Below are 27,617 nucleotides of genomic sequence, written 5' to 3'. Positions count from 1 at the left end.
ATGTCCGATTCAGAACGGCCGATACCAGCCCATTTCAGCTCACTAATGCCTGGGATATCAGTGTTCATGCGCTCCATTTCATTTTTTATGATTTCCATTAGATTCATACTTCATACATTCCAGGTTCTGACTATTAATGGATATTTGCAGCTGTTTCTTCTCATTTTGAGTTGTGCCACATCAGCAAATGAAGGTCCCAAAAGCTGTACTCTATCCATGTCATTAAGGGCAACTCTACTTTGAGGAGGCAGCTCTTCCCCAGTCATCTTTTGAATGTCTTCCAAACTGGGGGGCTCATCTTCCAGCACTATATCAGACAATGTTCCACTGCTAATCATAAGGTATCTGTCAGTTGGTCGTACTATGGGGCTTGCGTGTTGCTGTGATACTGGAAGCTATGCCACTGGTATTCAGATACCAACAGAGTCACCCATGGAAGACAGGTTTCAGCTGAGCTTCCAAACTAAGACAGACTAGGAGGAAGGGCCCGGCAGTCTACTTCTCAAAAGTATTAGCCAGTGAAGACCTTACGAATAGCAGTGGAACATTGTCAGAAGTGATTAGGTTGAGGATATACTGTATCCTGATAAGGCATCATAACAAAGAAAGCCTGATTTTCAAACAGAATTACATCTACAGGTATAGGGGTTAGGATTCCAACACTTGCTATGGAGGACACAGTTTAATCCATAACATTTACCTTCCCCCTCAGGTTGTTAATGACTCTCTTTTTCCTATGTGCTACTTCTGCGTTTTATTGATACTTGATGCTTTTATAGTACTGTCTTCCACTCATCTCCCTTTTAAATATTGAATTCCTAAAGGGAAGGAGTGGAGACTTATGGCCTGTTTGCCCCTCAGAGCCTACCTAGCACATTATGTAAGCTCAGTTAATGAGTAAGTGAGTGAATTGAAGTGAGCCACAGTGTCACAGGAATTTAAAAGAGGCACAGTAGATATTGCCATAGTTGAAAAGGGTTCAAAGCCATCCTGACCCTGTCATTTTGACCCTGAGGGCAGTTGACGGATATTTTCATCAGAATTATACCAGCCTTGGTGAATCTGCATCAAAAAAAGTATTTTCTAGAGCAAATTCTATTTAGCTTAATTCCTTGCTTATTTGTTAATGTAGCTCAGTTAAGCAGTTATTAGTATATGGCAGGAAACAGTCTGTGCTCAGATGTGCAGATAAATTATTCTGGGATTATTTAGAAAGGTAATGCTCTCTTTTGGTGAGAGGATTTCAAAAAGTAGCTATAGTTTGGAATTTTTGTACTGATGGACAAGTTGAAGATCAGATCAGCAGAACTGTGGTTTTGTGTAATTCCAGTGATCAGAAAAGTAACACAGGCATTTCCAGTATTGATGCCAAATGTTTTGGTTTTAATTATTTGAAAGACTGCGTGAATTTCAGATCATGCAGTACAGACTCATCCTGGAATCTGGCCAGATAGAAATTACATACCAGGTTCTAAGCAATATAAAAATAGGATACAAAGCAGCCAGAAAAATGATTTTACAATTATTTCCTGTTTTCATTTTTATTTTACCGAAATCATTTTCATTGCACAGAAGTGAATTTTTTTCCTTACACATTTTATAATAGTGGTTTGATTCATTGATCAATTTTTGTGTCAATGTTCAGTTCTTACTGATTTTTCAAAATTGAAGGTTCTGTTGGTGCCATTATTTCTATCAAGTCCAGCTTTCAGGGGGGTGGTAAGGGGTGTGAGATTTTACAGTTTGTTACATTTAGCTGCTTTTACATTTCATGTGTGTTACAGCTGATTATTTCTAGCAAAAGAAAATTTATGAATCGAATAAAAGAATGGCAATTTGTATTTAGTTCTTAACCTAATAATGAGAAAATCAGGAATAATTTTCTTCAGACATTTTAGGATGCCTCTACTACCTAAAAAAAAAAAAAATACCTACCATGGGTTTATTGCTGATATAATTCTTCCACTTCTAATTGTTTTGAAAACCCTGTGCTGACCGTCTATACTACAAAAAGCAAAAGGCAGGACCGCAATACTCAATTTGATGTACTCTGGGAAAGTTTCATGGGAGAGGCAAGAAGGGAGAAATCTGCATTAGGATAAGTGTCTGGGTAGACTTCATCTAGTCTTCACCTTTCTTGGTCTGCAAGACTTAAATTCATGTTCATTTTTTCTAGGTTCATGGAAAGAAGTTATTCCTTAGATTTCATCCAGATGAAGAAGTGAGGCCTCCTGGAAACAATCCACTGTCAGAGCCTCTACAAAAAGGAGCTAGGAAGGAAGTGGCCACAGACCAAAAACAGACCTTGGGACCCGATGGACCGAAAATCTCTGACCAGTCCTTAAGGTCCACAGAGCTTGCTCCCAATGGAGAAGATAGTTCCCACTGTTCGGGGGGAAGTGCTCCTGCAGGAGATGTTGAGAGATGGCTGCATGTCAGCTTTGGTTTGTTTGGCAGCATTTGGGCGAACGAATTCTCCAGAGCCAAGAAAGCAAACAAGAGGGGTGACTGGAGGGATCCCGTCCCAAGGTAATGGCATGGTTGAACATGCGGTGAGGCTCTGAATGTCTAGGTCTTCATAGGGTCTGTAGTATTTAACATTTGTTAGGCACCCGCCATGGTGGGATTTCAGGCTAGGCTGTGGGACCACAACTCAAGTGGATATAGACCCCACTATCAAGTTTATCAAGTCGGAGAAGAGCCCTAGTGCTGTAGTGGTTAAAGCGCTTGGCTGCTAACCAAGAGGTTGGGGATTCAAACCTACCAGCCACTTTGTGGGAGAAAGATGTGGCAGTCTGATTCTGTAAAGGTTTACAGCCTTGGCATCTGGGCTCTTAAATGCTAGCAAGTCGCCATCTAAGATGCATCAATTGGTCTCAAACCACCTGGAGCAAAGGAGAATGAAGAACACCAAAGACACAAGGTACTTATGAGCCCAAGAGACAGAAAGGGCCACATAAACCAGAGACTATATCAGCCTGAGACCAGAAGAACTAGACGGTGCCCCGCTATAACCAATGACTGCCTTGACAGGGAACACAACAGACAACCCCTGAGGGAGCAGGAGAGCAGTGGAATGCAGACCTCTAATTCTCGTAAAAAGACCAGACTTAACGGTCTGACTGAGACTAGAAGGACCGCAGAGGTCATGGTCCCCACACCTTCTCTTAGCCCAGTAGAGGAGCCATTCCCAAAGCCAACTCTGCAGACAGGGATTAGACTGGACTATGGAATAGAAAATGATACTGGTGAAGAGTGAGCTTCTTGGATCAAGTACATAGCATGAGACTATGTGGGCAGCTCCTGTCTGGATGGAAGATGAGAGGGCAGAGGGGGTCAGAAGCTGGCCAAATGGACATGAAAATAGAGAGTGGAGGGAAGGAGTGTGCCTCATTAGGGGGAGAGCAGGTAGGAGTATACAGCAAGGTGTATATAAATTTTTGTATGAGGGACTGACTTGATTTATAAACCTTGACTTAAAGCACAATAAAAATTAAAAATATTAAAAAAAAAAAAAAAGATTTACAACCTTGGAAACTATGGGGCAGTCTTACTTTGTCCTGTAGGATTGCTGTGAGTTGGAGTCCACTCAATCGCAGTGGGTTTGGTTGGTTTTGGGTTTTCAAGGAGCTTGCTTTCTGGGAAAGAGAGGAAATATCTATATCTACCCATAATAGAAAGTAGGCTGTAATCTACTCCAAGAGAAGAATGATAAAATTCTGTGTAGCTTAGAAAAAGAGAAGGACTTTTTCAACAAAGGTGGCACTTAAGGGCAGGAAGGCCTTGAAGGACATTTTATGGTCTGACTAGTGCACTCTGAATTTAGGGACATGATTTTTCCAGCTTTTAATCCATTACGTTGAGAAAATATCTTTGTGCTTTAAGCTGACTATATTTAGAATTATTTTCTTAGTGTAGATTCCCGAAAGAGTAATTCCTGGTCAAAGAAAATGAATATTCTTAAAGCTGAACATTTTTTATTGCCTTCAAAAGTACTAGCTTAGCTGAATTCTCCTAGCCTTGAGTTGATTGTCTTCTTTTTATTAATTTGTAGATGCTTTTGAATATCAAATCTATTACCCTTTGTGATACGTGTATCACGTGTCCTTTCATTTGTTTCTGGTGCCTTTACCATTCAGGATTCTTAATTTTTATGTAATCAATGGTCAGTATTTTTCTTGATGGCTTTCAGTTTCTCTCTTTTTTTTTTTTTGTTAATTTTTACTATAAGGGAAAGTTTACAAATCAAGTCAGTCTCTTGTACAAAAATTTATATACACCTTGCTATATACTTCTAATTGCTCTCCCCCTAATGAGACAGCCCCCTCCTTCCCTCCATTTTCTTTTTTAGTGTCCATTCCGCCAGCTTCTAATCCCCTCTTCCCTCTCATCTCTTCTCCAGATGGGAGATGCCAACATAGTCTCAAGTATCTACTTGATCCAAGAAGCTCATTCTTCACGAGCATCTTTTTCTATCCCATTTCCCAGTCCAATCCCTGTCTGAAGAGTTGGCTTTGGGAATGGTTCCTCCTAACAGAAGGTCTGGGGACCATGACCACCGGGGTCCTTCAAGTCTCAGTCAGACCATTAAGTCTGGTCTTTTTACGAGAATTTGGGGTCTGTATCCCTCTGCTCTCCTGCTCCCTCAGGGGTTCTCTGCTGTGTTCCCTGTCAGGGCTGTCATTGGTTGTAGCAGGGCACCATCTAGTTCTTCTGGTCTCAGGCTGATGTAGTCTCTGGTTTATGTGGCCCTTTCTGTCTCTTGGGCTTGTAATTACCTTCTGTCTTTTTTTTTTTAATTAATTTTTATTGTGCTTTAAGTGAAAGTTTACAAATTAGGTCAGTCTCATCCAAAAATTTATATACACCTTACCATACACTCCTAATTGCTCTCCCTCTAACGAGATAGCACAGCACTTACTTCCACTCTCTGTCCTCGTGTCCATTCAGGTAGCTTCTGGCCCCTTCTGCCCTCTTATCTTCCCTCCAGACAGAAGATGCCAACATAGTCTCATGTGTCCACTTGATCCAAGAAGCTTGTTCTTTACCAGTATCATTTTCCATCCCCTATTCCAGTCCAATCCCTGTCTGAAGAGTTAGCTTTAGGAATGGTTCCTGTCTTGGGCTAACAAAAGGTCTGGGGACCATGGCCTCGGGATCCCTCCAGTCCCAGTCTGACCATTAAGTCTGCTCTTTTTTCAAGAATTTAGGGTCTGCATTTTTTTTTTATCCCACTGCTCTCCTGCCCCCGCAGGGTTTCTCTGTTGAGTTCCCTGTCAGGAAAGTCATTGGTTATGGCCGGGCACCATATGGCTCTTCTGGTCTCAGGCTGATGTAGTCTCTGGTTTATGTGGTTCTTTATGTCTCTTAGGTTAATGGTTACCTTGTATCTTTGGTGTTCTTCATTCTTCCTTGCTCCAGGTGGGTTGAGAATAACTGATGCATCTTAGATGGCTGCTTGCTAGCATTTAAGACCCCAGACCCTGCTCTCCAAAGTGGGACAAAGAATGTTTTCTTAATAGATTTTATTATGCCAATTGACTTAGATGTCCCCTGAAACCATGGTCCCCAAACCCCTGCCCCTGCTCTGCTGGGCAGGGGTTTATTCAGGAAACTTCTTCACTTTTGGTTTAGTCCAGTTGTGCTGACCTTCCCTGTATTGTGTGTTGTCTTTCCCTTCACCTAAAGTAGTTCTTATTTACTATCTAATTAGTGAATACACCTCTCCCTCACTCTGTCCCTCTCTCCCTGCTGCCTCGTAACCATCAAAGAATATTTTCTTCTCTGTTTAAACTATTTCTCGAGTTCTTATAATAGTGGTCTTATACAATATTTGTCCTTTTGCAACTTCTCCATGTTATGAAATGGTTCACAGATTCATCACTGTTCTTTATCGATGCATAGTACTCCATTGTGTGAATATACCATAATTTATCCATTCATCCGTTGATGGGCACCTTGGTTGCTTCCATCTTTTTGCTATTGTAAACAGTGCTGCAGTGAGCATCGTCGTGCATATATCTGTTCATGTAAAGGCTCTTATTTCTCTAGGATATATTCCAAGGAGTGGGATTGCTCAATCCTATGGTAGTTCTATTTCTAGCTTTTTAAAGAAGCGCCAAATCAATTTCTAAAGTGGTTGTACCATTTTACATTCCCACCAGCAGTGTGTAAGTGTTCCAGTCTCTTCACAACCTCTCCAACATTTGTTTTGTGTTTTTTGGATTAATGCCACCCTTGTTGGAGTGAGATGAAATCTCATTGTAGTTTGGATTTGCATTTCTCTAATGGCTAATGATCGTGAGCATTTCTTCATGTATCAATTAGCTACCTGAATGTCTTCTTTAATGAAGTGTCTGTTCATATCTTTTGCCCATTTTTTAATTGGGTTATTTGTCTTTTTCCAGTTGTGTTTTTGCAGTGTCATGTAGATTTTAGAGATTGGACACTGATCGGAAATGTCGTAGCTAAAAACTTTTTCCCAGTCTGTAGGTAAAGTCTTTGGATAAGCATAGGTGTTTGATTTTTAGGAGCTCCTAGTTACCTAGTTTTTATTCTGCATTATTAATATTGTTTTGTATACTGTTTATGTATTAGGGCTCCTGACATTGTCCCTATTTTTTCTTCCATGATCTTTATCATTTTAGATACTACATTTAGGTTTTTGATCCCTTTTGAGCTCGTTTTTGGCATGGGGTGAGGTATGGGTCTTGTTTCATTTTTTTGTACATGGATATCCAGTTATGCCAGCACCATTTGTAAAAAAGACTGTCTTTTCCCCATTTAACTGTTTTGGGGTTTTTGTAAAATATCAACCGTTCATATGTGGATGGATTTATGTCTGGATTCTCAATTCTGTTCCATTGTTCTATGTATCTGTTGTTGTACCAGTACCAGGATGTTTTGACTACTGTGGCGGTATAAATAGGTTCTAAAATCAGGTAGAGTAAGGCCTCCCACTTTGTTCTTCTTTTTCAGTAATGCTGTACTTGTCCGGGGCCCCTTTCCCTTCCATGTGAAGTTGGTGATTTGTCTCTCCATCTCATTAAAGAATGTCATTGGAATTCGGATCGGAATTGTATTAAATCTGTAGATCGCTTTTGGTAGAATAGACATTTTTATAATGTTAAGTCTTCCTATCCATGAGCAAGGCATGTTTTTCCACTTATGTAGGTCTTTTTTGGTTTCTTACACAAGTGTTTTGTAGTTTTCTTTGTATAAGTCTTTTACATCTGTGTTAAGATTTATCCCTAAGTATTTTATCTTCTTGGGGGCTGCTGTAAATGGTATTGATTTGATGATTTCCTCTTGGATGTTCTTTGTTGGTGTAGAGGAATCCAACTGATTTTTGTATGTTTATCTTGTATCACGATACTCTGCTGAACTCTTCTATTCGTTTCAGTAGTTTTCTTGAGGATTCCTTAGGGTTTTCTGTGTATAAGATCATGTTATCTGCAACTGTAGATAATTTTACTTCTTCCTTGCCAATCTGGATGCCCTTTATTTCTTTATCTAGCCTAATTGCTCTGGCTAGGACCTCCAGCACAATGTTGAATAAGAGCGGTGATAAAGGGCATCCTTGTCTGGTTCCCGATCTCAAGGGGAATGTTTTCAGTCTCTCTCCATTTAGGATGATGTTGGCTATTTACTTTGTATAAATGCCCTTTATTATATTGAGGAATTTTTCCTTCTGTTCCTATTTTACGGAGAGTTTTTATCGTGAATGGGTGTTGAACTTTGTCAAATGCCTTTTCTGCATCAATTGAGAAAATCATGTGATTCTTTTCTTCTTTTTTATTTGTATGATGGATTACAGTAATTGTTTTTGTAATGTTGAACCATCCCTGCATACCTGGTATGAATCCCACTTGGTCACGGTGAATTATCTTTTTGATATGTTGTTGAATTCTGTTGGCTAGAATTTTGTTGAAGATTTTTGCATCTTAAGTTCATGAGGGATATAGGTCTGTAATTTTCTTTTTTTGTGGTGGCTTTACCTGGTTTTGGTATCAGGGATATGGTTGCTTCATGGAATGTGTTTGGGAGTATTCTGTCATTTTCTATGCTGTGAAATACCTTTAGTAGTAGTGGCGTTAATTGTTCTCTGAAAGTTTGGTAGAACTCTGTAGTGAAGCCATCTGGGCCAGGGCTTTTTTTTGTTGGGAGTTTTTTGATTACCTTTTCAATCTCTTCTTTTGTTATGGGTCTTTTTAGTTGTTCTGCCTCTGTTTGTTTTAGTTTAGGTAGGTAGTATGTTTCTAGGAATTCATCCGTTCCTTCTAGATTTTCAAATTTGTTAAGAGTACAATTTTTCATAGTAATCTGATGTGATTCTTTTAATTTCAATTGGGTCTTTTGTAATACCACCCATCTCATTTCTTATCCTGGTTATTTCCTTCCTCTCCTGTTTTTCTTTTGTCAGTTTGGCCAGTGGTTTATCAATGTTGTTGAGTTTTTCAAAGAACCAGCTTTGGTCTTGTTAATTCTTTCAGTTGTTTTTCTCTTTTCTGTTTCATTTAGTTCTGCTCCAATTTTTATTATTTGTTTTCTTCTGGTGCCTGAGAGTTTCTTTTGTTGCTCTCTTTCTATTTGTTCAAGTTGTAGGGATAATTCTTTGATTTTGGCCCTTTCTTATTTTTGGATGTGTGCATTTATTGATATAAACTGACCTCTGAGCACTGCTTTCGCTGTGTCAAAAAGGTTCTGATAGGAAGTGTTTTCATTCTCATTGGATTCTATGAATTTCTTTGTTCCATCCTTAATGTCTTCTGTAATCCAGTCTTTTTTGAGGAGGGTGTATTTTTTTATTGATCAGTTTCCAAGTGTTTGATTTCTTTTCCCTGCTTTTTCTATTACTGATTTCCACTTTTATGGCCTCATGGTCAAAGAAGATTTTTTTTAATATTTCAGTCTTTTGTATTCTGCTGAGGCTTGCTTTATGACCTAATATGTGGTCTATTCTAGAGAATGTTCTCTATTCACTAGAGAAGAAAGCGTACTTGGTTATTGTTGGGTGGAGTGTTCTGTATATATCTATGAGGTCAAGTTGGTTGTGGCATTTAGAGCTTCCGAGTCTTTATTGAGCTGCTTTCTGGATGTCCTGTCCTTCACTGAAAGTGGTGTATTGAAGTCTTCTAGTATTATTTGGAGCTGTCTATCTCACTTTTCAGTTCTGATAGAGTTTGTTTTATGCATCTTGCCGCCTTGTCATTGGGCACATAAATATTTAATATGGTTGTATCTTTTTGGTATAGTGTTTCTTTAATCATTATATAGTGTTTTTCCTAATCCTTTATGATGGATTTAATTTAAAATCTGCTTGTCAGAAATTAATATTGCCACTCCTGTTCTTTTTTGATTGTTGTTGATATATTTTTTCCATCCGTTGAGTTTTTGTTTGTGTCTCTGAGTCTAATGTGTGTCTCTTGTAGGCAGCATATAGACAGATCACGTTTTTTAATCCATTCTGCCGCTCTATTTCTCTTTATTGATGCATTTAGTCCATGTACATTCAGTGTAATTATGGATATGTATGAATTTAATGCTGTCATTTTGATGTCTTTTTTTTGTGTGTTGCTGACAGTTTCTTTTTCCACTTAATTTTATGTGCTGAGGAGATTATATATTGTCCTTTCCTCATATTCGTTGTTGTTGATTTTGTTTCTGCTGAGTCTCTATACTTTTCTTGTATTTTATTTTGATGTGTAGGATAGTTTTTCTCCTTTTTGGTTACCTTATTATTTATCCCTATTTTTCTAAATTTAAACCTAAATTTTATTTCTTTGTGTTGCCTTAATTTCCTCTCCGTATGGAAGATCTATGACTACATTTCTTAGTCCCTCTTTATTGTATTAATGTTGTCTTCTTTTACATAATACCAGTGTTTTCCTGTTTTGAGCATTTTTTTAATCTTGATTTATTTTCATCATTTCCCTGTTTGGGTTGACTTCTGATTGCTCTGCCCAGTGTTCTAGTCTTGGGTTGATACCTGATACTATTGATTTTCTAACCAAAGAACTCCCTTTAGTATTTCTTGTAGTTTTGGTTCAGTTTTTATGAATTGGGGCAGTTCTACTCTGTCCTATAGGGTTGCTATGAGTCGGAATCGACTCGACAGCACTGGGTGGGTCGGTTCATCTGGAAATGTCCTAATTTCAGCTTCATATTTGAGAGACAGTTATGCTGGATATAAGATTCTTGGCTGGCAATTTTTTTCCTTCAATTTTTTATATAAATCATCCAATTGCCTTCTTGCCTGCATGATTTCTGTTGAGTAGTCCAAGCTTATTCTTATTGACTCTCCTTTGTAGGTGACTTTTCATTTATCCCTAGCTGCTCTTAAAATTCTCTCTTTATCTTTGCTTCTGGCAAGTTCGATTGTAATATGTCTTGGTGACTTTCTTTTAAAATCTACCTTATGGGGAGTTTGATGAGCATCTTGGATAGCTATCTTCTCATCTTTCACGATATCAAGGAAGTTTTGTGCCAACAAATCTTCAACAGTTCTCTCTTCATTTTCTGTTATCCCTCCCTGTTTTGGTACTACAATCACTCGTAGGTTATTTCTGTTGATAGAGTTCCACATGATTCTTAAGGTTTCTTCATTTCTTTAAATTCTTTTATCTGAGTTTTCGTCAAATATATTAGTGCCAAGCACTTTATCTTCAGGTTCAGAAATTCTGCTTTCTACTTGCTGAATTCTGCTCCTCTGATTTTCTACTGACTTGCCTACTTCTGAAATTTTATTGCTAATCATCTGAATTTCTGATTGCTGTCTGTCTGTGATTTTTTCCAGCTTATTAAATTTTTCATTATGTTCCTGAATAACCTTTTTAATTTCTTCAGCTGCTTTATCTGTGTGTTCTTTGACTTGTTTTGTGTATTGCCTGATTTCCTTTCTGTTGTCTTGAAGGGTTCTGTATATTAATCTTTTGTATTCTGCCTCTGGTGATTCCAGGAAGGCACTTTCATCTAGAAGATCCCTTGATTCTTTGTTTTGAGAGCTTGTTGAGGTGGTCATGGTCTGTTTCTTTATGTGACTTGATTTTGACTATTGTCTTCGAGCCATCTATAAGTTATTGTATTAGTTTATTTTATTTTTGCTTATTGTATCATAGCTTCTTGCTTTGTTTTGTTTTGATATGCCCAGATGGATTGCTTGAGTGAGATAGCTTGATTATTTTTGCCTTTGGAGCTGTGACGTCCTGTCCCCAGATGGCTAGAGGTGTTATCAGGTATATCAGTGTAGGAGTCCATTCACTTTTGTTGAATGAATTCAGCTCAGGTGTCCAGGTAGCTCATCATCAAGTATGTGGTACAGGTTCTGTCTTCAGTCTTAGAGGGGCAGGGGTGGTTGGTGTAGGTACTGGTATCTGATTGCAGCAGGGGGTCACAGTCTGAACAAGGTAGGGGGCTGAGAATCATCCCGCATGTGTCTCTGAGGAGAGCGTGTCTCTGTTCCTTAGAGTGTACAGGTGGGTGCGTTCTGCAGATGGACAATGGGCACCCAGTATTTTTGGTGTAAGGACTGGGAGGTACCAGTTTTCCCTGGACCCCTGTAGTGGGTGGCTGGGTGACGTGAGTGGAGCCACCAGTCCGTAGGCCCCTGATGTGGGTAGGTGAGGACCCTGTTTAATAGGCAAAGTGGTGTCAAACATCAAACACCCACCTCTCCACTGCACAGCTGAAACAGTTGTAGTCTGCCAACAAGGGCCTGTTCTCCTGAAATAGGCCCACACAGGTCCATGCACGGGGGAAAACACCCAATGTCCACAGACCGATTATGCCTCTACAGGAGTAGCTTCTGTCCTGAGCTCCTTCAGCTAGTGAAGCTGGCAAATTATCTTTTCCCCCGATTGCAAATTTATTCCTTCTCCAGGGCCTGGAGGATGGCTCTAGGTGCTCAACAGGGCCTATCTCAGGGCCAGGGAAATGAACAGTGGCTGAAACCAGCTTGGGGGCAGGGGTTGCGGTAAAATATACGCATGTACTTAGCTTTTGCCCAGAGCGCTATTTTTCTCTTATTCTGGAAGTGTGAGTAGGCTGTGTGGCTGGCTTCTCCCCCCTGAGTAAGCTAGGGCCAAACGCTAGCAGGAGCCCACCTCAGCTGCTCCCGGGAATGGTTCCTGACGGCTTCCAGCGAGTCAGGCCCAGTAACTCCTGTCCACTTCTGGATCGTCTCTTCCTCCCCCTGCCCCTCAATTCGTGTTCTAACTTTTGATGTTCAGGGCTCCTAGCTTGTCATAAATATACTCGTTTCAGTTGTTTTTTCAGGTCTTTGTTGTAAGAGGGCTCGCAGGAAGCATCTGCTATTCAGCCGTCTTGGCCCCACCTTCCTTAAGTTTCTCGTCTTAATAAAGAAGGCCTTTTCACACAAACACTTTTCCAGTTTTTAGAATTTTATATTTAATTTTATTTATGTTTGGATTTGTAATCTTTCTTTATGGTTTAAAATGGGAAAGTAGGATGCTTTGGGCTATAAAAATAACTCACAGTAGCTTACATGATGAGAAGATCCTTTTTTGGCTCATGTAATTAGAAGTATGGAGGGAGGGTAGGCTTTTGAGTTGATTCAGTTCCAAGGTTCTGGCTCATTTTTTTGCAGTTCTCTTGACGTCATGTTTTCTTATATGTTGGTTATAGCCTCAGACCAGCAGCAAGATGGCTATTGGAGTTCTGTGCCTTAAATCTACACAAGCAAATATCCAGAGAAAAAGGAAGGGTTATTTCTAGAAGTTTTGATGAGCAAGGCTTTCTCAGAAACTTCTCTGCCTCAGATTGAGTGATGTGCTGATTCCTGAGTTAATCACCAGCCCCCAGTACCAGTTGCCATCGAGTCAGATCCAATTCATGGTGACCCTATGTGTGTCAGAGTAAAACTGTGCTCCTTAGGGCTTTCAGTGGCTAATTTTTCAGAAGTTGGTCACCAGGCCTTTTTTCCAAGGTGCTTCTGAATGAACTTGAACCTCCAGCCTTTCAGTTAGCAGCTGAGTGCTTTAACTATACCATCCAGGGACTCCAGTCACCAGCTGTTTTTGTTGCTGGGTGCCATCTAGTCGATTTCAACCCATAGCATCACCATGTGACAGAGTGCCCCATAGGTTTTCTAGGCTGTAATTTTTACAGGAAGGAATCTTTATAGAAAGATCGAAAAATTGACGCCTTTGAATTATGGTGTTGGTAAAGAATATTGAACATATTCTGCCAAAAGACTGCCAAAAGAACAAACAGATCTGTCTTGGAAGAAATACAGCCAGAATGCTCCTTAAAAGCAAGGATGGCGAGACTGCATGTCACATACGTTGGACATGTTGTCAGGAGGGATCGGACCCTGGAAAAGGACATCATGCTTGGTAAAGTAGAAGGTCAGTAAAAAAGAGGAAGACCCTCAACAAGATGGATTGACAAACAGTGACTGCAAAAGTGGGCTCAAGCATAACGACGATTGTGAGGATGGCGCAGGACAGGACAGTGTTTCATTCTGTTGTACTATGAGTTGGAACAGACTCAACGGCACCTAAAAATGATGACAAAAATCTTTGTAGAATCAGATCACCTGGACTTTCCTCCCCAGAGCCATAGAGTGGGTTTAAACCAGCAATTGAAATGCCTGTAGACTAAACAGGCTCACCTCTAGGTTTTTAAATTTACTAACAGAGTTAACACATACCATTCCATTACCTTTTATTGTCTTTTCATCAAGTTGCAACTTCTTTCACTTTCTTAATATTTTATATATTGCTTTCTCTTCTATTCCACCCTCCCTTTTTTTTCCCTCCCGTAGGCTTGCCAGAGCTTTATCTACTATGTTGGTCTTTCAAAGAATTAGTATTTAGTGTTACATACTTTTTGTATATGGGAGAGTATTTCCTAATTTCCAAATGTTTTGAGTGTTGGGGTCATCTTTTTTTGTCGTTTTAAAAATTTTATTGGATTATCGTCAGAGAATTTAGCCCATACACTTTTTCTACTTTTGGCATCTATTAAGATGCGTGGTCAAATACCTAAGTGATCTTTGCTTGTATTTTATGCTCATGAAAGAAAATTATGTATATTCATTAGAGTCAAACATTTTATAAGTATCTGTTAAGTACAGGTTATTGATTTGATAACTCATATTCTCTCTATTCTTGGCTTTTTTGTTGTTAATTTGTCAAACTCTGGAAGAGGTGTATTAAAATCCCCCAGTATAGCTGTGGTTTTATAAAAGTTTCTCCTTATATTTCTCATCAATTTTCTTTTACGTATTTTGCCATATATATGCTGTTCTGTCCGTAATGGTTCATGACTCTCACAAGTATTTTGTGGATTGCAACTTTATTACTATACAAATAGTGTTCCTCTTTGCCTTTGGTCTTGAATTTTCCTTTCCTGGATGACAGTACTGCCACTCTGTATTCAGTTTGTCCACCCCTTTATTTTTAGCCTTTTTCACTTGGCTTTAGGTATGTCTCTTATAAACACAAATGGCTGGATTTTGTGTCTTTTTAAATTCAAACTGAAACTCTTTGTTTTGAAATGTAATAACAGTGGTATTTGAATTTTCTTCCATTTGATATTTTCCATTTGTTATATCTCCTTTTCTTCTGTTGGAGTAATCAGAGTTCTTCTTTTCTTTACCTCTGCTAGTTTGGAAGTACTGTTGTTCATCTTTGTTCTGCTGGTAATTACTTTTCTTAAAAATTTTGTTCTTGTTAGCTGCCACTGGGTTGGCTCCTACTCACAGTGACTATGTATAAAAGAGCCAAATATTGCCTAGTCTTGCACCACCTTCATGATTGTTGGCATGTTTCAGTCTAGTTGTACAATGTTCTGTTCTGATCATTAAGGTTTTCGTTGGCTAATTTTCAGAAGTAGATCACCAGGCCTTTCTTCCTAGTCTGTCTTAGTCTTGAAGCTCTACTGAAAGTTGTGCACCATAGGTGACCTTGCTGGTATTTGACATACCAATGGCATAGCTTCAAGCATCACAGTATCATGCAAGGCACCGCAGTATGACAGACTGACAGACGGGTGGTGGTTCTTCAAATTAAACCAGTGTTTTTTCTATTAGTAACTATCAAATTTTTAATAACACCAAAATTAATAACTCTTATCTCTTATCATTAAGACTTTTTATTTGGTTACTGTCACCCCTCTGAGACTGGACCTTTAAAATATTTCTGCTTCGCTGCCTCTTTTGCCTATCATATTCACCCCAACTCATGAGTTTGCTGAAATAGTTCAGGATTTTAGTTTCAGACTGTTATTCAATGACTACATGTATCTTTGGTTTCAAGAATTCTTTCCTAACACTTGTATTACAATTCTGAGTTAAACTGTCATGATCGTATCCAGCTTGGTTTCACAATAAGTACTGCAGAAATTCAATGCTGCCCACTCTGTCTTGTCTTTTCCATTTTCCCCTATCTTGAGATCGTTGGTTTCATTTTAATTGAGTATGCATTGACCACTTCTCAGTCAGTTTATCATACTGTGGTGGCTTATGTGCTGAGTTGCGGTGATGCTAGAAGCTATTTCAAATACCACCTGCAAAGCTTCCAGCCTAACACTGACTAGGAACCTGCTGATCTGCTTCTTTAAAAAAAAAGTCGGCCAGCCAAAACCTTATTAATAGCAGGGAACATTATCTGATATAATGGTGGAAGATGAGCCCCTCAGGTTGGAAAGCACTGAAAATATGACTGGGGGGAGCTGCCCCCTCAAAATAGAATCTACCTTAATGGGTGGAGTAAAGCTTTCAGGACCTTCATTTGCTGATGTGGGAGAACTCAAAATGAGGAGAAGCAGCTGCAAACATCCATTAATAATCAGAATGTGGAGTATACGAAGTATGAATCTAGAAAAATTGGAAGGTGTCAGAAATGAATGTCCTAACAAAGAGAAATTTGAAAAGGGAACCAGGAAAACAATACTGTTTATAAAAGCCCCTAAAAAGATAAGATACTTAGGAATAAAGCTAACCAGGGACGTAAAAGACCTGTACAAAGAAAACTACAGAACACTATTGTAAGAAACCAAAAGAGACCTACATAAACGGGAAATACACCATGCTTAAGGATAGGAAGACTCAACATTGTGAAAATGTCAATTCTAACCTAATCAATCTACAGATATAATGCAATCCTGATCCAAATACCAAGGGCATTCTCTAACAACATGGAAAAGCTAATCACCAACTTTATACGGAAAGGAAAGAGGCCACAGATAAGTAAAGCGTTATTGAAGAAAACTAAAAAAGTAGGAGGCCTCACACTACCTGATCTCAGAACCTACTATACGGCTATGGTAGTCAAACCAGTCTGGTACTAGTACAATGACAGGCACTTACACCAATGGAACAGAATCGAGAACCCCGATATAAATCCATCCACCCATGGTCAGCTGACTAAAGTCCATTAAATAGGGGGAAAGACAGCCTTTTTAATAAATGATGCTGGCATAACTGTATGTCCATTTGTTAAATGAAACAATCCTTATGTCACACCACACACAAAAACTGACTCAAAATAGATCAACAACCTAAATTTAAGAACTAAAACGAAACAGATCATGGGAGAAAAAATAGGGACAATGCCAGGAGCCCTAATACATGGCATAAATAGAACACAAAGTGTAACTGCACAAATGCCAGAAGATAAATTAGAGTTGGAATCGACTCAACAGCAGTGGGTTCGGGGAGCTCCTAAACATTAAACACACTCATCAAAAAACTTCACCAAAAAAGCAAAAAGAGAACCTACAGTCTGGGAAATTTTTTTTAGCTATGATACGTCTGACAAGGGTCAAATCTCTAAAATCTGTAATATACTAAACACCTCAATCACAAAAACGCAAATAATCCTCTTAAAAAATGGGCAAAGAATATGAACAGATACTTCACCAGAGAAAACATTTAGGCAACTAAAAGACACATGAGGAAATGCAATCATTAGCTATTAGAGAAATGCAAATCAAAACTATGAGATAGCATCTCACCCTCACATTACTGGTACTAATCAAAAAACAGAAAATAACAAATGTTGGAGAATTTGTGGGGAAATCAGAACTTTTATGCACTGCTAATGGGAATCTAAAACAGTATAATCAATATGGAAAATGATATGGTGCCTTCTTAAAAACCTAGATATAGAAATATCATACATTCCAGCAATCCCACTCCTAGAAATATATCCTAGAGAAGTAAGAGCCATCACATGAATATACATATACACACGTGTTCATTGCAGTATTACTCACAATAGCAAAAAGGTGGAAACAACCTAAGTGCCCAACAACAGATGAATGGATAAACATTGTGGTACATACAGTGGAATACTATGCAAGCATAACGAACAATGACTAATCCCCAAAACATCTCACAACATGGATGAACCTAGAGGGCACAATGCTGAGTGAAATAAGTCAATCACAAAAGGACAAATACTGTATGAGACCACTATTATTAAAACTCAGGAAAAGGTTTACACACACACACACACAAAATTCTTTGATGGTTACGAGGGAGGAGAGGGATGTGGAGAGAAGATCGCTAACTAGATAGTAGACAAGCATTTGGTAAAGGGAAAGACAACACACAGTATAGGGGAAATAAGCACAACTTCCAAGGCAAAGCTGTAAAAGCTTCGTAGACACATCCAGACACCTTGAGGGACTGAGTTACTGGGGCTAAGGGCAAGGGACCATTGTCTTGAGGAACATCTAGGTCAGTTGGCATAACAGTTCATAAAATATTCTGCATCCTACTTTGGTGAATAGTGTCTGGGGTCTTAAAAACTCATGAGTGGCCGTCTAAAATCTATTGGTTCCATCATGTTTAGAGCAAAAGAGAAGGAAAAGCAAAGACGCAAGAAAAATATTAGTCCAAAGGACTAATGGACCAATGAACCAGAGCCTCCACCAACCTGAGCCCAGAACAACTAGATGGTGCGGGCTACCACTACTCACTGCTCTGACAGGGATCACAATAGAGGGTTGTGAACAGAGTGGGAGAGCAATGTAGAACAAAATTCAAATTCACACACATACACACACAAAAAACACCAAATTTACTGGTCTGACAGAGACTGGAGGAACCCCCCAAAACTATGGCGTCTGGACACCCTGCTAACTCAGAACTGAATCCACTCCTGAAGTCCACCTTTCAGCTGAAGATTAGACAGGCCTATAAAACAAACCCCTCACGCGTCTGTCAGTTTGTCATATTGTTGGGGCTTACATGTTGCTGTGATGCTGTATGCTATGCCACTGGTATGCAGGTACCAGTAGAGTCACCCAAAGCAGACAGGTTTAAGCTGAGCTTCCAGACTAAGACAGACTAGGAAGAAGGACCTGGCAGCCTACTTCTGAGAAGGATTAGCCAGTGAAAACCTTATGAATAGCAGTAGAGTATTGTCTGATGCAGCGCTGGAAGATGAGCCCCTCAGATTGGAGGGCACTCAAAAGACAGCTGAGGAAGAGCTGCTTCTTCAAAACCAAGTTGACATTAATGATGTGGTAGAATCAAGCTTTTGAGACCATCATTTGCTGATGTGGCATGACTCAAAATGACAAGAAAGAGCTGCAAACATCCATTAATAATGGGAATGTGGAACGTATGAAATACAAATCTAGGAAAAATTGGAAGTTGTCAAAATGAAATGGAACACATAAAGATCAATATGCTAGGCTTTAGTGAGCTGAAATGGACTGATATTGGCCAGTTTCAATCAAACAATCATGTCATGCCAGGAGTGACAACTTGAAGAGGGATGGCTTCACATTCATCAAAAAGAGCATTTCAAGATCTATCCTGAAACACAGCACTGTCAGTGATAGGATAATATTCATATGCCTACAAGGATGACCAGTTAATATGACTATTAATCAAATTTGCACACCAGCCACTAAGTGCAAAGAAAAAGTAATTGAAGATTTTTACCAACTTCTGTAATCTGAAATTGATCAGATGCCCAATCCGGATGCATTGGTGATTGGAATTCGAAAGTTGGAAAGAAGAAGAAGGATTGTTAATTGGAAAACATGGCCTTGGTGATAGAAATGATGCCAGAGATTGCGTGATAGAATTTTGCAAGACCAACAACTTCTTCATTAAAAATACCTTTCTTCAACAGCAACTATACATATGGACCTCAACAGATGGAATACACAGGAATCAAATCGACTGCATCTGTGGAAAGATGATGAAAAAGCTCAATATCATCAGTCCAAACGAGGCCAGGGGCCAACTGCAGAAGAGACGATCAATTGCTCATATGCAAGTTCAAGTCGAAGCTGAAGAAAATTAGAACAGGTCCATGAGAGCCAAAGTATGAACTTGAGTATATCCCACCTGAATTTAAAGAACATCTCAAGAATAGATTTGACATGTTGAACAGTAATCACTGAAGACCAGACGTGGTGGAATGACTTCAAGGACATCATACATGAAGAAAGCAAGTAGTCGTTAAAAAGACAGGAAAGAAAGAAAAGACTAAAATGGATGTCAGAAGAAACTCTGTAACTTGCACTTGAGCATCGAGTAGCTAAACCAAAAGGAAAAAGTGATGAGGTAAAAGAGCTGAACAGAAAATTTCAAAAGGTGGCTCAAGAAGACAAGTATTATAATAACATGTGCAAAGGCCTGGTGTTAGAAAACCAAAAGGGAAGAACACACTCGGCATTTCCCAAGCTGAAAGAACTGAAGAAAAGATTCAACCCTCGAGTTGCAATATCGGATTCTACAGGGAAAATACTAAATGAAATAGGAAGCATCAAAAGAAGATGGAAGGAATATACAGAGTCATTACACCAAAAAGAATTGGTTGACATTCAGCCATTTCAGGAGAGAGCATATGATCAGGAACTGATGGTATTGAAGGATGAAGTCGAAAAACAAGGCTCCAGGAATTGATGGAATACCAGTTAAGAAGTTTCAACAAGCAGATGTAGTGCTGGAAGTGCTCACTCATCTATGCCAAGAAATTTGGAAGACAGCTACCTGGCCAACTCAGTGGAAGGGATCCATATTTATGCCCATTCCAATGAAAAGTGATCCAGCGGAATGTGGTAATTATCAAACAATATCTTTAATAGCACATCCAAGTAAAATTTTGCTGAAGGTAATTCAAAAGTGGATGCAGCAGTACATTGATAGGGAACTGGAAGAAATCAAGCCAGATTCAGAAGAGGACATGGAACCAGGGATATCATTGCTGATGTCAGTTGGCTCCTGGCTGAAAGCAGTGACTATCAGAAAGATGTTTACCTGTGTTTTATTGACTGTGCAAAGACATTCGACTATGTGTGGATCATAACAAAGTATGGAAAACATTGCAAAGAATGGGAATTCCACTCCTGTTGATCCTCAGCTGAGCTTATGAGGAACCTGTACATAGATCAAGAGGCAGTTGTTCAGACAGAACAAGGGGATACCACATTGTTTGAAGTCAGGAAGGATGTGCATTAGGGTTGTATCCTATCACCGTACCTAGTCTGTATGCTGAGCAAATAATCCGAGAAGCTGGACTATATAAAGAATGGGACATCAGGATTGGAGGAAGACTCAGTAACTGCCTGTGTTATTCAGATCACACAACCTTGTTTGCTGAAAGTGAAGAGGACTTGAAGCACTTACTAATGAAAATCAAAGATGACAGCCTTCAGTATGGATTACACCTCAACATGAAGAAAGCAAAAATCCTCACAACTGAACCAATAAGCGACATCATAATAAATGGAGAAAAGATTGCAGTTGTCAAGGATTTCATTTTACTTGGATACACAATCAACACCCATGTTGTTCTTAGGTGCCATGAAGTCGGTTATGACTCATAGCGACCCTATGCACAACAGAAAGAAACACCGCCCCTGCCCTGAGCCATCCCTACAATCGTTGTTATGCTTGAGCTCACTGTTGCAGCCACTGTGTCAGTCCACCTCGTTGAGGGTCTTCCTCTTTTCCGCTGACCCTGTACTTTGCCAAGCATGATGTCTTTCTCCAGGGACTGATCCCTCCTGACAACATGTCCAAAGTATGTAAGACGCAGTCTCGCCATCCTTGCTTCTAAGGAGCATTCTGGTTGTACTTCTTCTAAGACAGATTTGTTCGTTCTTTTGGCAGTCCATGGTATATTCAATATTCTTCACCAACACCACAATTCAGAGGCGTCAGTTCTTCAGTCTTCCTTATTCATTGTCCAGCTTTCACATGCATAGGATGCAACTGAAAATACCATGGCTTGGGTCAGGCACACCTTAGTCTTCAAGGTGACATCTTTGCTCTTCAACACTTTAAAGAGGTCCTTTGCAGCAGATTTGCCCAATGCAACGCGTCTTTTGATTTCTTGACTGCTTCTTCCATGGCTGTTGATTGTGGATCCAAGTAAAATGAAATCCTTGACAACTTCAGTCTTCTCTCCATCCGTCATGATGTTGCTCATTGGTCCAGTTGTGAGGATTTTTGTTTTATGTTGAGGTGCAATCCATACTGAAAGCTGTGGTCTTCGAGCTTCATTAGTAAGTGCTTCAAGTCCTCTTCACTTTGAGCAAGTGGGTTAAGGTTGTGTCATCTGCATAACGCAGGTTGTCAATGAGTTTTCCTCCAATCCTGATGCCCCGTTCTTCTTCATAGAGTCCAGCTTTTCGTAGCATTTGCTCAGCATACAGATTGAATAGGTATGGTGAAAGAATACAACCCTGACGCACACCTTTCCTGAGTTTAAACCAGTCAGTATCCCCTTGTTCTGTCTGAACAACTGCTTCTTGATCTATGTAAAGGTTCCTCATGAGCACAATTAAGTGTTCTGGAATTCCATTCTTCTCAACGTTATCCATAATTTGTTATGATCCACACAGTTGAATGCCTTTGCATAGTCAATAAAACACAGGTAAACATCCTTCTGATATTGTGTGGTTTCAGCCAGGATCCATCTGACATCAGCAGTGATATCCTTGGTTCCACGTCCTCTTCTGAAACCAGCCTGAGTTTCTGGCAATTCCCTGTTGATATCCTGCTGCCGCCATTTTTGAATGATCTTCAGCAAAATTTTGCTTGCATGTGATATTAATGATACTGTTCTATAATTTCCATGTTCAGTTGGATCGCCTTTCTTGGGAATAGGCATAAATATGGATCTCTTCCAGTCAGTTGGCCAGGAAGCTGCCTTCCATATTTCTTGGTGTAGACAAGCGAGCACCTCCAGCGCCACGTCTGTTTGTTGAAACATCTCAGTTGATACTCCAGCAATTCCTGGAGCCTTGTTTTTCACCAGTGCCTTCAGAGCAGCTTGGCCTTCTTCCTTCAGTACCATCGGTTCCTGATCATATGACACCTCTTGAAATGGTGAACATCGACTACTTCTTTTTGGTATAATGACTGTATGTATTCCTTCCATCTTCTTTTGATGTTTCCTGCGTTGTTTAATATTTTCCCCACAGAATATTTCACTGTTCCAACTTGAGGCTTGAATTTTTTCTTCAGTTCTTTCAGCTTGAGAATTGCTGAATGTGTTCTTCCCTTTTGGTTTTCCATCTCCAGCTCTTTGTACATGTCATTGTAATACTTTGTCTTTTTGAGACGCCCTTTGAAATCTTCTGTTCAGTTCTTTTACTTCATCAGATCTTCCTTTTGCTTTAGCTGCTTGACATTCGAGATCAAGTTTCAGAGTCTCCTCTGACATCCACCTTGGTCTTTTCTTTCTTTCCTGTCTTTTCAATGACCTCTTGCTTCCTTCATGTATGATGTACTTGATGTCATTCCACAACTTGTCTGGTCTTCAGTCACTAGTGTTCAATGCGTCAAATCTATTCTTGAGATGTTCTCTAAATTCAGGGTCATATTTTGGCTCTCGTGGACTTGCTCTGATTTTCTTCATTTTCAGTTTGAACTTGTTCCGCAGTCAGCCCCTGGCCTTGTTCTGACTGATGATATTGTGCTTTTCCATCGTCTCTTTCCACAGATGTAGTCAGTTTGATTTCTTTGTGTTCCATCTGGTGAGGTCCATGTGTATAGTCGCTGTTTATGTTGGTGAAAGAAGGTATTTGCAATGAAGAAGTCGCTGGTCTTGCAAAATTCTATCATTTGATCTCCGGCATTGTTTCTGTCACCAAGGCCATATTTTCCAACTACTGATCCTTCTTGTTTGTTTCCAACTTCCGCATTGCAATGACCAGTAATTACCAATGCATCTTGATTGCATGTTCGATCCATTTCAGACTGCCGATGCTGATAAAAATCTTCTCTTTCTTCATCTTTGGCCCTAGTGGTTGGTGCATAAATTTGAATAGTAGTCGTATTAACTGGTTTTCCTTGTAGGCATGTGGATATTGTCCTATCACCGACAGCATTGTACTTCAGGATGGATCTTGAAATGTTCTTTTTGATGATGAATGCAACACCATTCCTCTTCAAATTGTCATTCCGAGCATAGTAGACTATATGATTGTCTGATTCAAAATGGCCAATACCAGTCCATTTCAGCTCACTAATGCCTAGGATATCAATGTTTATGTGTTCCATTTCATTTTTGATGATTTCCAATTTTCCTAGATTCATACTTTGTACATCCCAAGTTCTGATTATTAATGGATGTTTGCAGCTGTTTCTCATTTTGAGTCATGCCACATCAGCAAATGAAGGTCTTGAAAGCTTTACTCCATGCACATCATTAAGGGCAACTCTACTTTGAGGAGGCAGCTTTACCCCAGAAGAAAGCAGACGATGCATTGCATTGGTAATCTGCTGCAAAAGACCTCTTTAAAGTGTTGAAAAGCAAAGATGTTACCTTGAAGACTAAGGTGCGCCTGAGCCAAGCCATGTTGTTTTCAATCATCTCATATACATGTGAAAGCTGTGCAGTGAATAAGGAGGATCGAAGAATTGACACCTTTGAATTATGGTGTTCCTGAAGAATATTGAATATACTATGGACTGCCAAAAGAACAAACAAATGTGTCTTGGAAGAAGTATAATCAGAATGCTCCTTAGAAGCAAGGATGGCAGGACTTTGTCTCACATAAATTTGGACATGTTATCCAGAGGAATCGGTCTCTGGAGGAGGATATCATGCTCAGTGAAGTAGAGGATCAGGGAAAAAGAGGAAGACCTTCAAGAAGATGGTTTGACACAGTGGCTACAACAATGGGCTGAAGCATAATGATTGTGAGGATGGCACAGGGCTAGGCTGTGTTTTGTTCTGTTGTACATGGGTTCAGTATGAGTTAAAACCAACTTGACAGCACCTAACAACAACAACATAAAATAAACAACATGCAATAACACATGTAAGGAACATGCTTCTTAGCTCAATCAAGTATGCAAGACCAAATGGGCAACTCCTGCCCAAAAGAAAAGATGAGAAGACGGGAAGGGACAGTTAAACTGGATGAATGGACCCGGAGAACCTAGGGTGGAAAGGGAAAGGCGAGAGTGCTGACACATTGCAGGGATTGCACCCAATGTCACAGAACAATTTGTATATAAATTTTTGAGTGAGAAAATAATTTGCGTTGGAAACTTGCACCTAAAACACAATTAAAAAAAAAAAGGTGACATGGAATGCTTGATGATAGATATCCTAGGCATTAATGAGCTGAAATGGAGTGGTATTGGCCATTTTGAATCGAACATTCATATGGTCTACTATGCCAGGAATGACAAATTGAAGAGGAATGGCACCACGTTGATTGTCAAAAAGAACATTTCAAGACCTGTCCTGAAATACAATGCTATCAATGATAAGATAATGTCTTAGGCTGGATTCTCTAGAGAAGCAAAACCAGTGAAGTGTGTGTGTGTATGTGTATACATGTATAAATATGTAGACACAGTGGCTGCAACAATGGGCTCAAGCATAACAATAATTGTGAAGATGGTGCAGGAATGGACAATATTTTGTTCTGTTGTACATAGGGTCGCTATGAGTTAGAGCTAACTCAGCGGCACCTAACAACAACAACAACACACACACACATATAGAGAGAGAGAGAGATTGATTTCTAGGAAGTGCGTCACATGGTTGTAGAGGCTGGTAAGTCCCAAGTCTGTGGGTCAGGCATTAGGCTGGAGGCTTCTCCTGACTCATGTAGCTGCAGAGGCTGACAAATCCAGGATCTACAGGTCAGAGGGCAGGCTGCTGGCTCACGGATGTGAAAGCTGACAAATGCAAGATGTGCAGGTAAGAAGGCAGGCTGCTCACCCAAGGCGCAAGAATTGGAGGTCAGTTGCTAACAAGCTGAATGCGGGATCCAGAGCTGAGCAATAGCCAGGAAGCTTTGCCAGAAAGTCCACATATATTAGCTGGAGACCACACCCCTAAGGAAACTCCCTTTCAACTGAGTAGCTACTCATAACAGATCTAATCGTGGAAGTTTTTACATTATATCAAATCTCATCATGGGGATAATTACATCATTATACAACTGCCAAACTACATCATAACTGCCAAATCGCTGAGAACATGGCCCAGCCAAGTTGATACACAACGTTGAAGATCACGGATAGTACTGATACACCTGCAAGGAAGACCAGTTCATACAAATATTTTTCACACTTATGCACCAACGACAAATGCCAAAGATGAAAAAATGGAAGATTTTTACCAACTTCTGCATTCTGAAGGTGATCAAATGTGCATTCAAGATGGATTGATAATTACTGGTGATTGGAATGTGAAAGTTGGAAACGAAGAAGGATCGGTAGTTGTAAAATAGGGCCTTGGTGGTAGAGTTAATGTCGGAGATTGCAGAACAGAGTGTTGTAAGACCAGCAACCTATTCACTGGAAATACCCTTTTTCAACAACATAAACAGTGACTGTACATGTGCACCTCGACAGATGGAATACACAGGAATCAAATCGACTACTTCTGTGGAAAGAGATGATGGAGAAGCTCAGTATTATCAGTCAGAACCAAGCCAGGCACCAACTGTGGAACAGACTATCAATTGCTCATATCCAAATTCGAATTGAAGTTGAGGAAAATTAGAACAAGTCCATGAGAGCAAAAGTATGACCTTGAGTATATCCCACCTGAATTTAGAGACCATCTGAAGAACAGATTTGACACATTGAACACTAAGACCAAAGACCAGATGAGTTGTGGGATGACATCAAGGACATCATACATAAGGAAAGCAAAAGGTCATCAAAAAGACAGGAAAGAAAGAAAAGACCAAAATGAATGTCAGAAGGGACTCAGTTGTGTGTGCAAAGACCTGGAGTTAGAAAACCAAAAGTGAAAAGCATGCTTGGCATTTCTCAAGCTTAAAGACTTGAAGAAAGAATTCAAGCTTCATTTTAACGTATTGAAGAATTCTATGAGCAAAAAATTTCAACAGTGCAGGAAACATCAAAAAGAAGATGGAAGGAATACACAGAGTCACTGTACCAAAAAGAATCATTTGATGTTCAGCCTTTTCATTGGTGGCATATAATCAAGAACCGATGGTATTGCAGAAAGAAGTCCAAGCTGCACTGAAGGCATTGGCAAAAAACAAGGCTTCAGGAATAGACGGTATACCAGTTGAGATGTTTCAGCAGATGCACCAGTGAAAGTACTCACTTGTCTATGTCAAGAAATTTGGAAGACAGCTACCTGGCCACCGACTGGAAGAGATCCATGTATGTGTACATTCCAAAGAAAGGCTATCCAGCAGAATGTGGAAGTTATCAAATAATATCAGTAATATACACAAGTAACATTTTGCTGAAGATAATTCAGAAACGGTTGCAGCAGTACGTAGACAGGGAACTGCCAGAAATCCAAGCTGGATTCAGAAGAGGACGTGGACGGGGGGATATCATTGCTTCATATGGGATGGATCTTGGCTGAAAGCAAAGAATGCCAGAAGGATGTTCACCTGTGTTTTATTGACTATGCAAAAGCAAATTATGGATAACATTGCAAGGAATGGGAATTCCAGAACACTTAATTGACAGAACAAGGGGATACTGCATGGTTTAAGATCAGAAAAGGTATGCGTCAGGGTTGTATCCTTTCACCAAACTTATTCTTTCAGTATACTAAGTAACCTGAGAAGCTGAACTATATGAAGAAGAACATGGTATCAGGATTGGAGGAAGATTCACTAACAACTGGTGATACACAGAGGACACAACCTTGCTTGCTAAAAGTGAAGAGGACTTGAAGTACTTGCTGATGAAGATCAAAGACGGCAGTCTTCAGCATGGATTGCACCTCAGTGGAGAAAACACTGAAGTTGTGAAGGATTAGTTTTACTTGGATCCACATTGAATGCCCATGGAAGCAGCAGTCAAGAAATCAAACGACATATTGCACTGGACAAATCAGCTGCAAAAGACCTCTTTAAAGTGTTAAAAAGCAAAGATGTCACTTTGAGGACTAAGGCGTGCCTGACCCAAGGCGTGCTATTTTCAGTCAGCCTCATATGCATGAGAAGGCTGGACAATGAATAAGGAAGACTGAAAAAGAATTGATGCCTTTGAATTATGGTGCTGGTGAAGAATATCGAGTATACTGTGGACTGCCAGAAGAAGAAACACATCTGTCTTGAAAGAAGTACAGCCAGAATGCTCCTTGGAAGCAAGGGTGGTGAGACTTCATCTTAGGTATTTGTACATGTTATCAGGAGGGACCAGTCCCTGGAGAAGGACATCA

At 39.7% G+C, this 27,617-nt stretch overlaps 1 protein-coding gene across 1 annotated transcript in view; it reads left to right on the top strand.

The window, feature by feature from the left end:
* The window catches only part of NEIL2 (nei like DNA glycosylase 2), a 39,712-nt gene that overhangs the window by 7,013 nt on the left and 5,082 nt on the right, over positions 1-27,617 (top strand). The window contains exon 2 of the mRNA XM_064271933.1: positions 2,177-2,529. Coding sequence (XP_064128003.1) covers positions 2,177-2,529 — 353 coding nt within the window. The remainder of the gene's footprint in view (positions 1-2,176; positions 2,530-27,617) is intronic.

Source organism: Loxodonta africana, chromosome 19, assembly GCF_030014295.1.
Source record: "Loxodonta africana isolate mLoxAfr1 chromosome 19, mLoxAfr1.hap2, whole genome shotgun sequence".
NCBI lineage: Eukaryota > Metazoa > Chordata > Mammalia > Proboscidea > Elephantidae > Loxodonta > Loxodonta africana.
Note: the sequence above shows the minus strand (reverse complement) of the source record. Positions and strands in the feature narration are given on the sequence as shown.